The following is an 18,254-nucleotide window of genomic DNA, read 5'->3' as shown; positions in this document are numbered from 1 at the left end:
AGTCGGCACTGCTGGTTTCTTTGTGTGAATAAGTGGGGAAGAGAATAAAAGGAACTAAAACGGTTTATAAATCGCTCACGTAACAGCTGTCGAGTGAAGCCGATTTGACTGATTTAGACTTGGATGCGAAACACTCAGTCTTAGCTAAACCACTTTCAGTTACTTCATCCCTGTAGTATTTTCTAGAAGAGTAACGGCTGACGCCAGCTGGCGTGTTCAACAACCATGTAACCCAAGTTAATGAAATTCCAACCAGAAGCACCGTGAATTAATTATTTAACAAAGCTGTTCATTTTTCATAGAAATGTACTATATTGAAAATTGGAGAAAGCTGTTCAAATTGTTATTATTAACAAGTGTATGCAATTTATAATTTTCTGTTAAGTTGATTGTAGCAATTTAATCGTTTAGCTACTTTGTCTGAATGGTTATGTAATTTTGCATCACTAACTTAAGGACAACACAAAATGCAGATCTTACAAAGAATCAATTTAAAATATAAAGAATCGGTTAAGAATCATTTGGCCAAGTGTATGCGTTTCTGACATTTATTCAAGCAGCTTAGCTACTAGTTGCTTAGACGCAATAGAGGTTCGTTGGAGCAATGGTCTGTTTATTCTGCGGACCCACCAAAAATCAGGAGTCAGACATCATAAAGTGTGAGATGAAATGTAAAGCTGGACAGCAACTGAGTTACAATAGGAGCTTCCCCTTACTGCCATGAAAGTCGCAAGGATAGCGAGTGAATTGGACAACAGCAGAATTAGCAGAGCTGCCAACAACCATAAGCAATGTGGACCCTTGTAATTGTATTCCCAGAAGCTGAAGGTAGAACATTGTGCTGACAATGCAAAGGTCATGGGTTCAAATCCTGGGGAGCATGCATAATTTGTAACTTTTCCCTCCACTGTGAGCTGCTTCGTCTGATAAATGACGAAATGTACATTATGTCTTTTACCCCTGAAGGAATCTTCAGCTCTATTAAAAAACTGACGACCATGTGACCTAGTTTAAGAGAAAAAACCACAAAAACCCAATTTTAGGTGGCGTTCCATGAAGCAGAATTTCTCAGGTAGCTAGGTTAACTTAAGATAGAAATCACGATTGTCCAATAGGAATTATCCGTGCAACAATCATTACTTAATCTCCTATTGGACAATCATGACTTCTAGCTTAAGTTAACCCAGCTAATGGAAAAATGTTGCTTTGTGGAGCACTCCCTAGAATAATATACTTGGAGGGCTTTCCACAGAGCAAGATGTAACCTAACCCAGTTAACCCAGCTAACTGAGAAATCTTGTTTGTGGAACACCTTCCTGGATTGGTCAGGATCCCTTCATTCCATAGAATCGGGCCAACAACTGGGAACTTCTCCTGCTCGGTTTCACGCCAACTAATTCCCAAGCACAAACCAGGTTCAGTCTCAATATCCGCACATAAAAATCAGTATCAGAAATAAGTGTTTGGTAGGCGACATTAAACTCCATGCCCGGGCAAACTGATTATTTACTCATATTACCTGCCTCGCTATTAGTGGATTGTAACCATAAAGCTTAGTGTCTCATATAATGGATGCTTAGCTGGTTAACACTCATCTGACCCCCCCCCCCCCCACCACCAAATCTCTCAAGGGGAAAAACCCATTGTTGGCCGAGAAAGCAGCAGTCCCACACCCTTTCTTCCTCAGTGAGCAGGGAGGCAGTCATTAAATGCACAGCATTAAGTATTGAAGGCCTCCTCCCAGTGAGGGAAGTCTATATGCTTTTGAGTGACATTATCATAACATGCTGCCTGTGACCTCTGCTGAGAGACATATCAGGTTCAGCGCGCTGCAGTATGTAACAGTACACTGTCACATGATGCTAAACTCTTGTTCATTAGATCTGAATATCGGACTAGGCCAGGTCCGGTAGGGCAGCATGCAACTTATGGCCAGTGTCATCTAGTGCGTCTTACTGTATATTAGATCTTTCTCTTCATTTCCTGTCTGTCGATTAGTTTAAATAATGAGGATAATGAGCGACATGCCACTGAAGCTGGTGCTACTGAACGTGCAGAATCGCTTTCTCTTTCAATCCAGCCTGTAGAAAAGCATTTAGTTATTGTTTCTTACAGAAATGGGGCAGCGGGAAAATGATTTGGGTCCCAGGAGGAGGCCCTGCAGTACTCCCCTTTAAGATACTTAATCCGAACCACTTCAGCGAAAAGCCTACCAGTGTATTTAAGTCAAGAGCACCAGACACCTTTGTATTGCTGTCAGGGAATTGAACTTCACGAAAAGTAACAGGGTCTCTGCAAAGACAAATGAATTTTGTCCTGAATTTATCCATACATTCTATACGATAATCGCCCCTCTCTACCAGCTGTGTTTCTCAAGTGAGGCGCAGCAGAAAATGGTAAAATGTATTGTACACCCAGAATCATAAAAGAAAAAAAAGAAAAGAAAAAGTGCATAAACACCCATTATTGAACTGAAAACGTTGCCCTGTCTCATAACAGACTGCAGCTATTTGCTCCATGATGCAAAATCTAAGTGTAAATGCTGACCTTCAATGCAAAGAAATGCCTTGTTTTAATGCCAAGAACTGCTGTTAAGCCTTGATGACTGTGTGCGGGTGGGTGGCTGATGGACTTTGTGAGAATGTGGATTTCTGCCTGTCTTTGGATGGGTTATGATGGTTTTCCCTTCTTTCTGCCCGGCAGTTCCCAGAATGTGGATTCTATGGAATCTACGACAAGATTCTCCTCTTCAAGCATGACACAGGCACCAACAACATACTTCAGCTGGTCAAGAGTACGGGCGACATCCAGGAGGGTGACCTGATCGAGGTGGTGCTGTCCGGTGGGTGTCTATCCTTATCCACCTCCTACGCTCCACTTGCATCTTCAGTTGTGTATGCGATTGGTGTTGCACTACAGCACATTACAGTCCTAATGGCTTTCTAATAGTATAGACTCAATCCTGACGTAACCTAACGTCTTTGCGACCGGCAGTCATTTTTCAACGTCAGTCTGACGTGACACGACTAAAAAACAACAATATAACGAGTCTCAAATCATTCTACATACACACAGATAATTCAGTCCATCAATCATTTCTGTACCTGCTAATTCAGTACAGGGTGTGTCGCACAAAGACATTGAGACTTTGTTTTGTAGCAGTGACTATAGCATATTTTATGCATTCTTTTTAACCAATTGCTACAAGAGCGACAGCCGGTAACACCTCAAGTTTCTTTTTTCTTGGAGGAGGGAGTATCTTTAAAAAAAAAAGACAAATGTTTAGCGTTGCATTTTACACAAAACATGTCATTCGCAAACCAGTTACCTGCATATGGGAATGTAAATGTGCCGGAGACACTGAAAACTCACACCCATATTTATCAGGACCATCATGAATTCTTCGTACTGGGTGGCTCTATGAGTAGGGCTGTTTTATCCTGTTACTTCCCCTTCCTCAAGGTTGTAGGTTTGGTCTCACATTGTTAGTAACTAATCAGCCCTGACCTCCCTGCCACCTAAACACACATAGTACTTCTGGGGCTTCTTTAATAAATTAAGAAGGAAATATAGGTTATAAACTTATATTGTTTTAGAATAGGTGATTGAGGTAAAAATATTCTGATGTAAGGTGTACTTGACGACCCAAATACTCCCCTAAGGCCAACGGATGAAACCTTTGTTTGAGCATGATCATGTTCTGACTAGTTACAGTGGCTGTGCTGCATGCTTTCTCTTAGGGTGTTTAGCATTATGCACACTTGACCATTCTTGTGTTCTTGCATATACCCATTTGATGTCATCTTCCATTGCTGAAGGCCAGTTTCAATATTAAGAAGGTACAGAGGATGGTGAAAATCCCTGGATGTCGTTCTTGGCCAGTTCTAAATACCAACAGTGCATCAGTTACAATCCCATGGTTCATTGCTTCCCGAGTTTGTTCTTGGGAGGCAAGTTAGCAAGATCGCTCTTGCCAAGATCCCAAGCATGATCTTTGCATTGAGCCATAGCCTCCTTTGCCTCTCGTTATCTTACAGAGAGCAAGATACCTCAGTTAGCTGGGATAACCTAGGCTTAAGTTAACTCAGCTAACTTAGAAATCTTGCTTTGTGGAACACCTTCCTGGATTGGTCAGGGTCCCTTCATGTCTCTCATTGTCTTACTTATGTCTCTCAGCTGCTCATTGTGACGTACAGATATCATATGAATGTTTTCTTCTCTCTCCTCTCCGTTATTTTGCCAAACTAGTGCAGATGCACAGCGAACCACTAAACCACAGTGCAGCGCTCAGTTAAATAAGGTCAACGTAAAGAAGTATTTATTCTAGACGTAGCCCCAGACCTCAGTTTTCTTGGAGGACAAAATCAGAAATGATGGGATCTGTATGGACGACATACAGGAATCATAGGCACAGGAAGGAGTGGAGGTATTGTGGAGCCAGAGGTCAAAGACTCCATAAGTGAGTCTTGATGCCAACCCACTGCATTGCTAACCTGTCCTCAGCTGTCCTTGGATCTGGCTGTGGTTGCTTTGCAGACACTCACACGCAAAACACTAGGATCCAAGCAGTGCCTCTTCTTTTTTGTCCCTGACTTGTTGAGGTAATGGCGAGGAAGCTAATTTGCGTTTGCAAATCATCTTAGCATGGGTGATGTGCACAAGACGCGGACTCACAGCCGAGATGAAAACCATGCAGCGTGAATTTTGAACTAAACATTACATATCTCTCTCCTGCCGGCCATATCGATCGTCACACACCTGATCGACCCGTTCGTCTTCCTCCCTGTTGGCTGCAGCCTCCGCCACGTTCGAGGACTTCCAGATCCGACCGCACGCCCTCAACGTACACTCCTACCGTGCCCCGGCCTTCTGCGACCACTGCGGCGAGATGCTGTTCGGCCTGGTGCGGCAGGGCCTGAAATGTGACGGTAAAATGCCCTGGAAAATCCCTCGCCTCTCCTCAACTCTACTTGTCATTCTTTGTTTTTCTGCTCCTCCTGTTCTGTACTGAAATGGTCCATTTTTATATGGAGTGTCAGTCAAAAGTTTGGACACACCTACCCATAGAACGGTCTATTTGTGCTACTCTTGATATTTTACAATAATTATAAAGACATCAAAAATATAAAATAACATATCTGGAATTATGTACTGACTAAAAAAAATTATTAAACAAAATAAATTAATTTGTTGGGGTGGGGGGTCAACTCTGTGGAATGGGACTCAGAAGGTTGTTAGTTCAAATCTATGAGTCCACAGAATGATCCCACCATTGGGCCCTTGAGAAAGGCCCTTAACCCAAATGGTCCAGGGACTGGGTGACCCTACTGTCTCCTCTACACCATTTCCATGAGGTGGCCTCCTGGGACGGTCTCCCAGCTGTCCTGAAGGAGGCCCCACATATGCTGAGCTCTCATTGGTTGGTTTTCCTTCACTCTATGGTCAGACTCCTCTGGTTTAGCCTCAGGATCCAAGTTTTCTCCTCGATTTTAAAAATCTTTTATCTAAATTAAATTCTATCTAATCTAAACTAAATGTAGCTCTCAAAGTAGTAGTACCTTTAATGTGCAGTAAGGGTGACATAGTGCAAAAAAACACACAGAAATTCTGACATTAGAAAAAGATTTTCACAGCATTCGTTTTACCCACACACTCCCTGACCCGGTGAAAATGGTCTCACAGCAATGTTCTTAGAGGGTTTCTTTAAAGTATAAATATCTGAGACAGTATTGATAGTGCAGCAAAGTGACAAAAGAGATGAAATGGTAAACGATATGATATGACCTCCCTAAACACCAGGTCGGCCTGCTTCTTCAACAATTAATTCAGATCTCAAGCGTCTCCCTTGTGGTCGGTCCCTCTACAGGCTGTGGCCTGAACTACCACAAGCGCTGTGCCTTCAGCATCCCCAACAACTGCAGCGGAGCGCGGAAGCGGCGGCTCTCCACCACTTCCTTGACCAGCAGCCAGTCGCTACGGCTCTCCACCAGCGAGTCCATCAGCAGCAGCAGCACGTCAGCCGAAGACATACGGCTGGTGAGCTCGCGCACCCTGGTCCGGCCGGATTTCACCGATCATGTGACCTACCTTCCATGCCGGTCGATGACGGCACTATTTTGGAATTTCTGACAGCTGGGAAGTCTCTGAAACCTGTTTACTCTAGGCATACCTTTTGCTATTATCAATTTCTGGCCATACCCTTTATTATTATCATACTGTAGCCATACCTATTGTTATTTTATCCCCGGAAAAATTTACCAGGGGGCAGTGGGGACCCCAAAGTCCAGGACTGAGCCCTGGTCATACCCTTCCAGTTTGATCATATTATAGCCATACCCTTTGATGTTATCATACTCAGCTAGCTTAAGTCCTCTGTAAGATCTGTGACCTCACTTCCTTTCCCTTCTTGCTGACGATGCAGCTCCGGACCCCCAGCGAGGCACGCCGCCTTTACACGGGGCGTCCGGTCGAACTGGACAAGATACTGATGAGCAAAGTGAAGGTGCCGCACACATTCGCCATCCACTCCTACACACGGCCCACCGTCTGCCAGCACTGCAAGCGCCTGCTCAGGGGCCTGTTCCGCCAGGGTCTGCAGTGCAAGGGTAAGCCCAGCAGGGGGCACTGCCGTTACAGTGAAAGAGGTGGAAAGGAGGCGGAGAAATGGGGAAGAGCTCGCTCACCTCTGGCAATGCCGCCGACACTGTATTAAATAGGGCACTTTCAGCAAACAACGCTCTAAGCCAGGTGGAAAATCCAAGTGCCGAAGAGACTAGTTACACGCTGCTGTCGAGAACAACAGTTTTCTCTCATTTATACTTTATGGAAGTACAGCCAGAACTAAAAGCAATTAAATGTGTATTTGATCTGCGCACTTTTAATCCAACGTTGACCAAATCCTGTTTATCTCGCATCTCTAAAGTACATTTTTTAATGAATTTGACTGTGAGGAATGATTTTGTCCCTGTGTCTTCTGGGCAGACTGCAAGTTCAACTGTCACAAGCGCTGTGCATATAAGGTGCCCAATGATTGCCTGGGAGAGACCATTGGAGGTAGGGGGGGCAGTACAGCATATATCTGTGTATATGTGAATGAGATAAAATGCAGATCGATGCTTACAACTTGATGGGGAGTCTTATAATCCTTTGGGCAAGTGAGATGATGTCAACTGTTTGGTTTGCCTGTGTGTCTATGCATGTCGGGGCCAGTGTGACTGTCTCCCCCTGCCCTCCCCCAGACATGCTGAGTCCCAACGTGGACCAGGAGGTCCCCATGGAGTATAGCAGTGAGTTTGGTGACCCTGAGAAGTCCTCCTTAATAGACGAGCCAGACGACGCCTGCAGCATTCCGGGCTCGTTCTCTCCAAACACCTTCCAAGACAACAGTCAGGGAGAAACCAACGAAGATCAGAGGTGTGCACTGCCCTCACTCTCGTTGATTTTCTCTTTCTCCTCTTAAAGTTAAATGTAAGATGAATGTAGCCATTTACCAAACTGAATGGTATAACTAGCTGTGACCCCAGATGAAACTACAGTTAAACTTTTCTAGCAAAGGTTAGAATTTTATATTCAGTTAATTTGGTCTTCGTTATAGCTACTCATTTTGGTTAGAAACAATTGCTCAAATTATCAGTTGTAGTGAGGAATCTGAAGTCAGGTGTCATAAATATCAAGTGAATACAGCAAGCGCCATGTATTAAGGGCGAACCACATATATGCTCTCTAAAGTTCATCTTGTACTGTTATCAACACTTAATGACTTCATAAAACATGATTTTGATTTGCCTCTCAGTTTATACCAATTTATACATTCTACTTGTTCCCAATTAAATTTCTACTGGAGTAGCAGTATTATTAATATTACTGAGAAAAATGTATTTTTTATTTGGGCTCAGTTTTGGTTCAGTTCCGTCTTACGCATCTGCTTATCCAGCAGAGTCATGGCGCATCACTTGGCACCAACATCCCGGGGGAATAATTTGCAGACTCATCTACTTAATTAAAAAATGATCACAAGAGGGTAGAAAAGGGAAGACTTTCAGTGTCCACTAGGGGGCGCCTATGAGTATGTGAGCTTGGATATGGTAGCTTTGGTTCGGGGAATATTGTATATTTGTGCTGACCCTGACGTCATTTTGTCCAGCACGATGGGATACATTCCCCTCATGAGGGTGGTCCAGTCCGTACGGCAGACGACCCGCCGCTCCAGTACCGCCATCAAGGAGGGATGGATGGTGCATTACAGCAACAAAGACACGCTGGTACTGCTGCTTCTTCCTGTAGCGCCGCTGAGCCTCCATGCCCTGCTTCATCTTCCACTCCAGCTGTCCTCCATCTACCTTGTGCCCGGCTTATTGCCTAGGCTGTCCCTGTGTTTCCACTTACTCCTGTAAACACGTCGGTGAAGTAAGATTCCCATCTAATTCTATTAATCTTACAAGGAAAACATTACTTTTGAGGGAACACCTTTCCTGTGGTTATGAGAGGATGTTGTGTCATGTGAAATTCAGGTAAATGACCCTTTACTTCACGGCTCTTCAGATGGTCTTTCTAACTCTCCACGCCTCCTTCTTTCTCTCTCCTTGCTCTCCGTTATTTCCTCCTCCCAGCTATTGCTGTATTCCCTTCCCCTTCTCGCTTCTTCTGGGACGCCGGCCTTTCTGAACCTGGAATGAGCCCCATCCTGACCTCTGACCCTTGACCTCTCTTCCCCTACCCAACCCAAACAGAGGAAGCGACACTACTGGCGCCTGGACTGTAAGTGCGTCATCCTCTTCCAGAATGACACCACCAACAAATACTACAAGGTAGGTTGTGTCTACCTGACCAAACAGCACGTCTACATATCCAGGGCCTAGTTCAAAGAGTGGATTTTTCAATAGACTGTCAATATGACAAAATTATTTCTTCTTTTGGGCTACTATGTCTTTATAGGAAATCACTCAGGAATATAGAAGTAAATCCTCAATATTAAATCATAATTCATTTCACATGGTGTATATTTAAATAGGCCTGCCTATTTACTTTTATAGAAGGACAAGCTCTGTCTTTCATTTGCGTTCTTAGTCATTTTAGTATCATAGGTGGCAGTGTGTGGTGCAGTGGGCTACGCCTGTGTGCCTGTAATCTGAAGGTTGCCGGTTCAAACCCAGCCTCAGCACATCTGTGGGTCCTTGAGCGAGGCCCTTAACCCCCCCAGCTCCCTGGGCGCCGCTGCGGGTGGCTGCCCTTCGCAGACAGCTTACTCTACAAAGAGCAAGTTGAGGGAGGAGTAGGACAGACAATTTCCTCGCATAGATTAATAAAGTATCGATCGATATTTTTCCAGCCACTTTGCTATCTGTACAACATTTTGACACGACAGGCCAGATTGGCTTATGATGTTTTTCCACTTGCACAAAGTACATAATCAGCTCAAAATGGCTAATACTTGTCACATGGCATGTCCTAGCTGTAAAGGGGATAAAATATACCATCATTTACCATCATTTGGTAAAACTTTGACTTGAAAAAAGAATTCTGAATACGTTTGTTGAATGACCACAGTACAGGATTAGAACTAGTCTCTTAACTGTGTAAATAGGACATAGGAGCCCGCAAACCAAACCATTACAGCCCGACTGCACTGAAACTGAAAGATGCCGTTTCTAGTGTGAGAAGTCTGCTCATATGTTAAGGTTATAGATTCTGTATAGAGTACTATGCAAAAGGTAAGCAATCTATGAAAACGATGTTCAAAAGATCTTCATATTGGTGTAAAACTGATATTACCTCTGCCAAAGTGTGTCAGCTTAGCTATTTCAAAACCTCTCCTAAAGTCACCCCAGTATTTGTGGCAGCCGCCCAATCCAATCCATGTATGTTTTTGATTCGACCACTATCCCACCTTGTATGACTGAATCAACACCCCTTTGAGTTATTTGCCAAATCAAATTAGTCAATTAACTGAGCTGGAGGAGAAAGCATTTCCTTTGACTGCCTAAGACTTTTGCACAGTACTGTTCACTAGTTGGCAAAGCTGTGGAAAAACATATTATTTTTTTCCATTATGCCTTAAAAATACTGCATGATATTGGTGGTAATACTTATAAACAATCAAAGTATGTTTACAAATATCATACACTGGACGATTAAATAGGTAACTGGAGTAACTTCAATAAAGTTTCCACAGTGTATGTACAGGTAAAGGTCTGCATGAGATGGTAACGTCTGCATCCTGTGTCCCTTCTCAGGAAATCCCTCTTTCTGAGATCCTGGAGGTGCGTCCTGCGGGAGATTTCACTCTCATTCCCCCAGGCATGAGCCCCCACTGCTTTGAGATCGTCACTGGCACTATGATCTACTTCATGGGGGAGGAACCCAACCCCTGTCCCTCGCCAGTTCCTGCCAACCACCCGTTCTCCCCCAGCTCCCCCAATGTCCCGGCCTCCTCTCCATCCCCCAGCAGTGTTGTGCCAAACAGCGGGGTGGGGAGGGAGGTGGCCAAGGCGTGGGAGAGTGCTATTCGCCAGGCTCTCATGCCTGTCATCTTCCAGGATGCGCCCAATGCCCAGGGACACGCCCCCCGTAGTAAGTGGCCTATATTTCAAGTGGGTTTAAAATAGACGTTTACTTATAATTCACTGAAATTTCTTTACAAGTAATTCGAAATATTTGTCTATGTGCAAGATGGAGCGACCCCCCCCCCCCCCCCCCCTTTTCGAAGATAAAATTGTGGCGGCTTTTTTGGTCTAGCTGTGTTGTCTTCTCAGGTCTCTATTATTGGCTCAGAACCTCGCTCTCCTCTAACATTCTCAGCCACATGCTACTCTTAAGTGCTCCAAAGAACATAGCAAACAAACCGGTAGCCAGGCTCTCTGTGACACGTCCGAATTCCCACGGTCCTTTGCTGTGATTGCAGGGCAGGCGTCCGTCAGCATATCCGTCTCCAACAGTCAGATCCAAGAAAATGTGGTGAGTGAAGTTCCCCTGGACTCAAAGCTGCATATTCTGCCTTGCTGCTAATGATATAGGGTACTGATGGGGTTGCCAGATGTTGCAGCTGATTTGTACAAAAAATTCTTATCCAGTGGTATCCCAGAATAATTTTACACTCAATGACTATATGCCTTTAAACATTTAATTTAAATGAAAGAATCTGAATACTTAATTACTTGACTAATTTATGTGAATTGCAACAATATTAATTCATTAATGATGGACTAATGGCAGTGATCTATTTTAAAGGATATTGGCATGGTGTATCAAATCTTTGCTGATGAGGTACTTGGTTCTGGGCAGTTTGGAGTAGTGTATGGAGGTGAGTCTTCTGTCCACAGAGAACAAGCCACGATTCATGGTGGATTACATGCCTTGTGTCCTCTAACTCTTTGGACATGTTGCAGGAAAGCACAGGAAGACAGGCCGGGATGTGGCTGTCAAGGTCATAGACAAGCTGCGCTTCCCCACCAAGCAGGAGAGCCAGCTGAGGAATGAGGTCGCCATCCTGCAGGTACTGAGCAGAACAAGTCAGAACAGTCTTGGAGCAGCATGTGGGTGGTATGGGAGCAGCGAATAGGTGGTTTGGGAGCAACATGTGGGAGCAGTGTGTAGGAGGTCTGGGAGCAGTGTATGGGCAGTCTGGGAGCAGCATGTGTGTGGTCTGGGAGCAGTGTATGGGCAGTCTAGGAGCAGCATGTGTGTGGTCTGGCAGCAGTGTATGGGCAGTCTGGAAGCAGCATGTGTGTGGTCTGGCAGCAGCGTGTGGGCAGTCTGGGAGCAGCATGTGTGTGGTCTGGCAGCAGCGTGTGGGCAGTCTGGGAGCAGCATGTGTGTGGTCTGGGAGCAGTGTGTGGGCAGTCTGGGAACAGCATGTGTGTGGTCTGGCAGTAGTGTGTGGGCAGTCTGGGAACAGCATGTGTGTGGTCTGGCAGTAGTGTGTGGGCAGTCTGGAAGCAGCATGTGTGTGGTCTGGCAGCAGCGTGTGGGCAGTCTGGGAGCAGCATGTGTGTGGTCTGGGAGCAGTGTGTGGGCAGTCTGGGAACAGCATGTGTGTGGTCTGGCAGTAGTGTGTGGGTAGTCTGGGAACAGCATGTGTGTGGTCTGGCAGTAGTGTGTGGGCAGTCTGGGAGCAAACACCTGGGAGGGGAGGGGGGATGGAGTGACTTTTTGATTCGGGCCCAAGAAACGATAAACCCGCCTCTGGGTGTGGCCAATGTGAGAGAAGGGTGCGGTCAGTCTGAAAGGGTATTGGCTGAGGACAAGATACGCAATAATGTGCAATAATCACATCACAGGATGTGCAATGTCAATAAAGGTAAAGTAAACCAAACATCATGATATAATATAAATTTTACTCCGATTTTATGATTTTTGGATACAGAGAGTTTGTTGCTAGTGAGTGACGTGCAGACTCTGCATACACAGTGAACAATCAATGTCACTGGTTGACAGAGCAGGAATATGTGCAATATTAATACTGACATTACGTATTATGCACATGTGATTTTCATGACGAAAGGACCACGATAGCTAGGTCAAGACAATAAGTTATGCTAAAACATTTTTACTCTGTCATAGGGAACAAAACTAAGCAAACCTTGCAATTTTAAACTTTCCTGGCCGTCTGTTTGCATGGGCCCTTCAAGCCGATCATAATCGTGCCCTTGCTGCCAGACTCACTCATACACCATGGTGCATTTGTAAGATATTAGAAAAATAAGGGAGGAGGACAAAAGCCAACAAGAACTGGTCACAGAAAGACATTTGCTTTTCACTGTATGGAAATATTTTGTATTCCATAGAGTCAATATTGAGCAAGCGATTTGCTGGCACGGCTTGGTCTGTTGACAGTTTGCAGCAACACCCTACTTATTTGACACACTCTATCGGTAGATAAGTTAAATTTGGTTATGGTTTATTTCAGGGAAATTTTATCTCATATTTTTGTTTTATAAATATTACAATATTAATTACAAAAACTTCAAATATCGCTTTCATTCACCATAAATTTTTGTTCCAATGTCATGCAGTCCTAGTCTTAGTCTAGCTTGTTATAACTGCCTTACTCATTATCTTGGAAGTCAATGGCAAAAAACTAGTGATGGACAAAAGGCTCTCCGTGAACCATTTGCTATATTTTCTGCCCCCACTAGATGGTGCTCTTGCTTTTGGGGCATGCTTTGTGCCCTTTTTTCTTCTTTTTTTTTAACTGAGAGTGCCTTCTAGTGGGGGTCAAAAAATACAGCAAATGGACATGAAGCGTCATTTTGTTCATCGCTAGTAAAAACACACGAAACTGGTGTCGACCTTCTTCTGTGCCGCTTAGTAATTCCAGACACGACCTCTTCCACAATATGTGCACAGCCTTAATGCTCCCCCGTGCCCCCCACCTTCATCACCTTGCCATCTCTGACAGAGTCTGCGTCACCTGGGCATCGTCAACCTGGAGTGCATGTTCGAGACCCCAGAGAAAGTGTTTGTGGTCATGGAGAAGCTGCACGGTGACATGCTGGAGATGATCTTGTCCAGCGAGAAAGGCCGGTTGCCTGAAAGGCTCACAAAATTCCTCATCACACAGGTTGGTGCTCCTCTCCATTCACAAGGTCTGCCTGTAGTTGAGGGAGCGTCCTAATATGTGAAATTGGGCCTGGTTCCCTGCATCCTCACACTTGAGTTCTCCCAGGTTTGGCTTGCTGTAGTATTAAGGATCTGCTCCATCTCCTCAGATCCTGGCTGCTCTGAGGCACCTGCACTTTAAGAACATTGTGCACTGCGACCTGAAACCTGAGAATGTGCTTCTGGCATCAGCTGATCCCTTCCCTCAGGTAGGTCTGATAAGCCCCCCCCCACCCCACGCACAGTACTGTGCTACATTCTGAAGTGGATGAAGATGTAGACTTACAGCCAAAAGGGTAGCAAGGTCAATGACGTATGATTATGCAATGATGCGTTTGTGTACGTATGTCCAAATTGAGTTGTACGGGGTTATGGTATGATGTCTCAATGGTCCTCGTCGATTCGAACCCATGTCGCCCTCCAGGTGAAGCTTTGTGACTTTGGTTTTGCCCGGATCATTGGCGAGAAGTCGTTTCGACGCTCAGTGGTGGGGACGCCTGCTTACTTAGCCCCCGAAGTGCTGCTCAACCAGGGATACAACCGCTCCCTGGACATGTGGTCAGTGGGTGTCATCATGTACGTCAGCCTCAGTGGCACGTTCCCCTTCAATGAGGATGAGGACATCAATGACCAGATCCACAACGCTGCTTTCATGTACCCTCCCAACCCCTGGAAGCATATCTCACCTGAAGGTACGTACCTCTGGATATACAAGCATGTTAGCACTGCCAGACACACTATTTACAAAAGCATGCAGACAGTCACGCTCACAAACACATTCACCCATGGAAATTCAATTCAATTCAATTCAATTCAATTCAATTCAGTTCAGTTCAGTTCAGTTCAGTTCAGTTCAGTTCAATTCAATTCTTTTTTATGTAGCGCCTTTCACAACAGTCTCATCCCAAGGTGTTTTACATGATTGTGTTGTGATATATTACAATATCATTAAGGGATAACTATTCAAAACAAAGGAAAAGGAAAGACAAAGAAATGAAAGAAAGAAAGGCACATGACAATGGAGGAGAGGAATGAAAAGCTCCCAAGTGGGGAGAAAAAAAAACCTCTGGGGGTCCAAGATCAACTGAAATTCTCCATCGAAATGCAATAATTGTTCAGCGGTTCAGCAAAAAATGTTCACCCTCTGATTTCCCATGGAAGCATAAACAATCTTCATGACACTTAATTACCAAAATAAACCTTGAAAGACATCATTCTTCTGGATATTTGTAGCGATATTTCAAAATTATCAGCAGAGAGCGCAGTCCCCACTTGTCAGGTCAGAGGAATGTAATCCTAGCATAATACTAATAAGCCATGTACCAATGAATACCTTGCATCTGGTCTGACATCTATGAAACTGAAGGTCGCCTGAAGCTGGTGCCTCTAATCTTCCCTGCCTCCGTACTTCTGCTTCCTCTGCAGCCATTGACCTGATCAACAACCTGCTGCAGGTGAAGATGAGGAAGCGCTACAGTGTGGATAAGAGCCTCAGCCACAGTTATCTGCAGGTATATACCCAAGAGCCGGGGTCCAAACGGGCCCCGCATGCTTTCAGATTCAGCAGTCCATACTCCCCAGCAGGGCTAGTGCAGGGTTATATTTCCACAAGCCTTTGTAGTGCTACGATCATCGTAACTTCAGAGAGAGTGAATTCAATAGGATGACCCTAGGACAGATTAGGCTTCTGGACTAAGCCCTGGATGTCTTATCCTGATGATTCCCCTGTATATACCATTCCCACAGTTACTTAGCAAAATTACTTAGTGATTTAGCTCAGCGGGATAAATCTCCGTGCCAGTGATCAGAAGACTGGCAGTTTGAGCCCGGCTTTGGCAGAATAGCCATGTGTCTGTGGACCCTTAGCCAAGGCCCTTAAAGCTCAGCTCCAGGGGTACCCCCAATTGGCTGACCCTGTGCTGTGACCCCTATGCAGCACAAGATGGGGTAGGCTAAGAGTAGAATTCTAATGTACTCATGCCAATAGCAAACAAAGGATTATTATTATTAGGGATTTTCCTGCTCTAATTAAGAGGCTGTTAATGGCTGGACCCGTTGGTACTTTATTGTATTCCTACCTGCTTCTTTCCTTCTATCCAGCCTCGTTTTACTATCTACTTCATTTCCTCCACTAACATCACATCTGCCCTCCTGCCCCCACCCCACCCGCCGTCCATCTCCCAGGACTACCAGACGTGGCTGGACCTGCGGGAGCTGGAGACCAAGCTGGCCGAGCGCTACATCACCCACGAGAGCGACGACAATCGCTGGCAGCAGTACGCCCAGCAGCACATGCTGCCCTACCCCGCCCACCTAGTGGCCCCGCCGGCCGTATTCGATGAGGAGGAAGCCCACGACGACCCTGAGATGCAAGGCCTGACTGAGAGAGTCAGCATTCTATGAACTGGGGCTCCATCACCATTGGCCATTGAAAGACTTGGGCCTATTTTTGGAGCTACAGCCCATCTACCCCAACATTTTACCCACCCTTCTCTACCCCCAGCCCTGAATCGCCCCTATCTTTGTCCTCCTCCTCCACCCATACGGACCAGCCTTAGCCTATAGGCCAAGAGCAGAGGAACCACCAGTGTCCTTCACCCATAAGCAGCCCACACTCCGCCCCTCTAGCATGTCATGTGACTTGGTTCCTAAAGTGTACTGAAGTGTAAGGCATCCTGGGTCTGACCGGCGCCTCCATCAGAGTGTGAACGTCACATCTATAGCAATTCAGTGACTGGCAGTATTTGCCAATTTTTCTTTTCTGAAGGAATGAAAAGGGTCATTTAAAATTTATGCCCAAACTTGTCTCCTATACAGAGAATCGTGTTGATCAATGATTTCCGATAGATGAAACCAACAACGGAAGGATGTTCCTTTTATAAGTAGCCGAACGATTTTAAAGTGGGCTTATATAAAAGAGAGTAGGCGCCTAATGATATTCGTCTGTGAAATATTTCAACAGGGTGACGAATTGAGGATGAACTGGGACTGTGATTGTGTCACATCCTAACTCTTTCATAGCATTTGCCCGTCCGAGGTGGATCATCACTGTTTGTAAGAGCAAACACTCTCTGGCGAGGTCTCAGGCCACCTGTGCTTAGCCATTTGAATAATTTGCTCGCAAGCTGCACTGTCTACTTCTTCTTGTATAAACACATCACTAGATTAATCTCAGATCATACTCATTATTTTTACCCCTGTCATTCTTACAAACATTGCTGCAATCTCGTGGCTTGTCTGACTATATCGATTATTTTTTTTACCAAAGAAAAAAACAATACTCTAGCAGTTATTTACTTTAAATCATGTTGGGCTGTAGAAAAGCAAGGTATCCCGTGCTGACAGGAGCAGAGATATTCTTCTGTTGAGTCACGACACTTCTTTAAATGAGACATGGGCAGTTTTTCGCCTGGATTTTGGAAAAAGGGCTGCAGTAGTCATTTAGTACAGCAGAGGGCGATATGCCGTCATTTAACGAAATGAGAATTTCATGGACACAAACATTCGGTTGAGGGACTATTTTGGGGTCTGTATGAAGTAGACTTTTTTTAAAAAAAATGATTAATCTGTCAACAATTTAATTTCTCTTGTGAACTACAGTAGGTTACACAGTAACTAACCATTAGTTAGTTTTTATATAGTAAACATTTAAATGTTCTAGCGCTGGTTGTAGTGTATGTGCTTATGCCTGTGTGGAACATTCCAACAAGCACAAATACAACAATAACATAACCTAAAAATATCTCCCTGTGTATGATTGCCAACCTGGTTTACAAAACCAATATAAATATATTGCAACGAATTTATAATTAAATATGAGTATGGATACTAGTTTTCAGATATCCCTTTAGAAAAAATACATGTATATACTTATGTAATTTAGTAACACATTTCCGTCAGTGAAAGAGGCTCGTTGGCACACAATCCTTCACAAGCCCATGTCATTTCGCTCAGCCAACTCCAGTTCCTCAGTCTGAACCGCAAAAATGATGTATGAATTGAAAAGTTGAATTTGCGTAATACCCCCTTGGTGTTGATTACCTCACAGGGGGAGGCATGTAGAGAGGAGTTTGTTTATCTGAGCAGTCTGTTCCCTCCAATCTCCCCCCCCCCCCCAATGTGCACACATGCAGACATATACAGAATCAATAAAAACCAGCTCAATGCCTGTTTCCATTACACCATTCTGTATTCTTTGTAAAAAATGTATACATGTGTGCATATTTCAATATCTATACCTTAACAGCAGATATGGTGCAATTATACATACAAAGAAAATGAGGTGTAATGTTCTGCACATCCTCTGAGCACACAACCAGGGATGTTGTCTGGTCCAGCGGCTTTCCGTGGGTTGACTCTAAGCAGAGTTTTCCTCACATCTGCCACGGTCAGACAGCACCTGGTCGTTGGGAGGTGGGATGGACTTCCTCACTGCCATGCTGTTTTGGGCTTCAAACCGTGCGTAGAAGCTATTCAGCGCGTCTGGAAGGGAGGCCTCACCGTCACAGGCAGGTGGAGATGCCCTGTAGTTGGCGATGGCCTGGATGCCCTGCCACATGCGCCGAACATCACCAGTATCTTTGAAGTGGCTGTGTAGTTTCTGGGCGTGGGCACGCTTCGCCTCTCTGATGGCCCTGGACAGGTTGGACCTCACGGTT

General features: G+C 44.8%; 1 protein-coding gene across 1 annotated transcript in view; it reads left to right on the top strand.

Annotated features, from left to right (window-relative positions):
• The window catches only part of prkd2 (protein kinase D2), a 38,442-nt gene extending 20,667 nt beyond the window's left edge, over window positions 1-17,775 (top strand). Inside the window, exons 2-18 of the mRNA XM_048980656.1 lie at window positions 2,704-2,842; window positions 4,797-4,928; window positions 5,867-6,036; window positions 6,422-6,605; window positions 6,982-7,053; window positions 7,239-7,413; window positions 8,144-8,261; window positions 8,730-8,807; window positions 10,233-10,569; window positions 10,901-10,953; window positions 11,227-11,299; window positions 11,385-11,491; window positions 13,397-13,558; window positions 13,707-13,805; window positions 14,021-14,288; window positions 15,022-15,107; window positions 15,781-17,775. Coding sequence (XP_048836613.1) covers window positions 2,704-2,842; window positions 4,797-4,928; window positions 5,867-6,036; window positions 6,422-6,605; window positions 6,982-7,053; window positions 7,239-7,413; window positions 8,144-8,261; window positions 8,730-8,807; window positions 10,233-10,569; window positions 10,901-10,953; window positions 11,227-11,299; window positions 11,385-11,491; window positions 13,397-13,558; window positions 13,707-13,805; window positions 14,021-14,288; window positions 15,022-15,107; window positions 15,781-15,999 — 2,472 coding nt within the window. The 3' untranslated portion in view covers window positions 16,000-17,775. The remainder of the gene's footprint in view (window positions 1-2,703; window positions 2,843-4,796; window positions 4,929-5,866; window positions 6,037-6,421; window positions 6,606-6,981; window positions 7,054-7,238; window positions 7,414-8,143; window positions 8,262-8,729; window positions 8,808-10,232; window positions 10,570-10,900; window positions 10,954-11,226; window positions 11,300-11,384; window positions 11,492-13,396; window positions 13,559-13,706; window positions 13,806-14,020; window positions 14,289-15,021; window positions 15,108-15,780) is intronic.
• The last annotated feature ends 479 nt before the right edge of the window (window positions 17,776-18,254 follow it).

Source organism: Brienomyrus brachyistius, chromosome 17 (genome assembly GCF_023856365.1).
Source record: "Brienomyrus brachyistius isolate T26 chromosome 17, BBRACH_0.4, whole genome shotgun sequence".
NCBI classification, from domain to species: domain Eukaryota; kingdom Metazoa; phylum Chordata; class Actinopteri; order Osteoglossiformes; family Mormyridae; genus Brienomyrus; species Brienomyrus brachyistius.
This window is presented reverse-complemented; position numbering and strand designations above follow the sequence as displayed.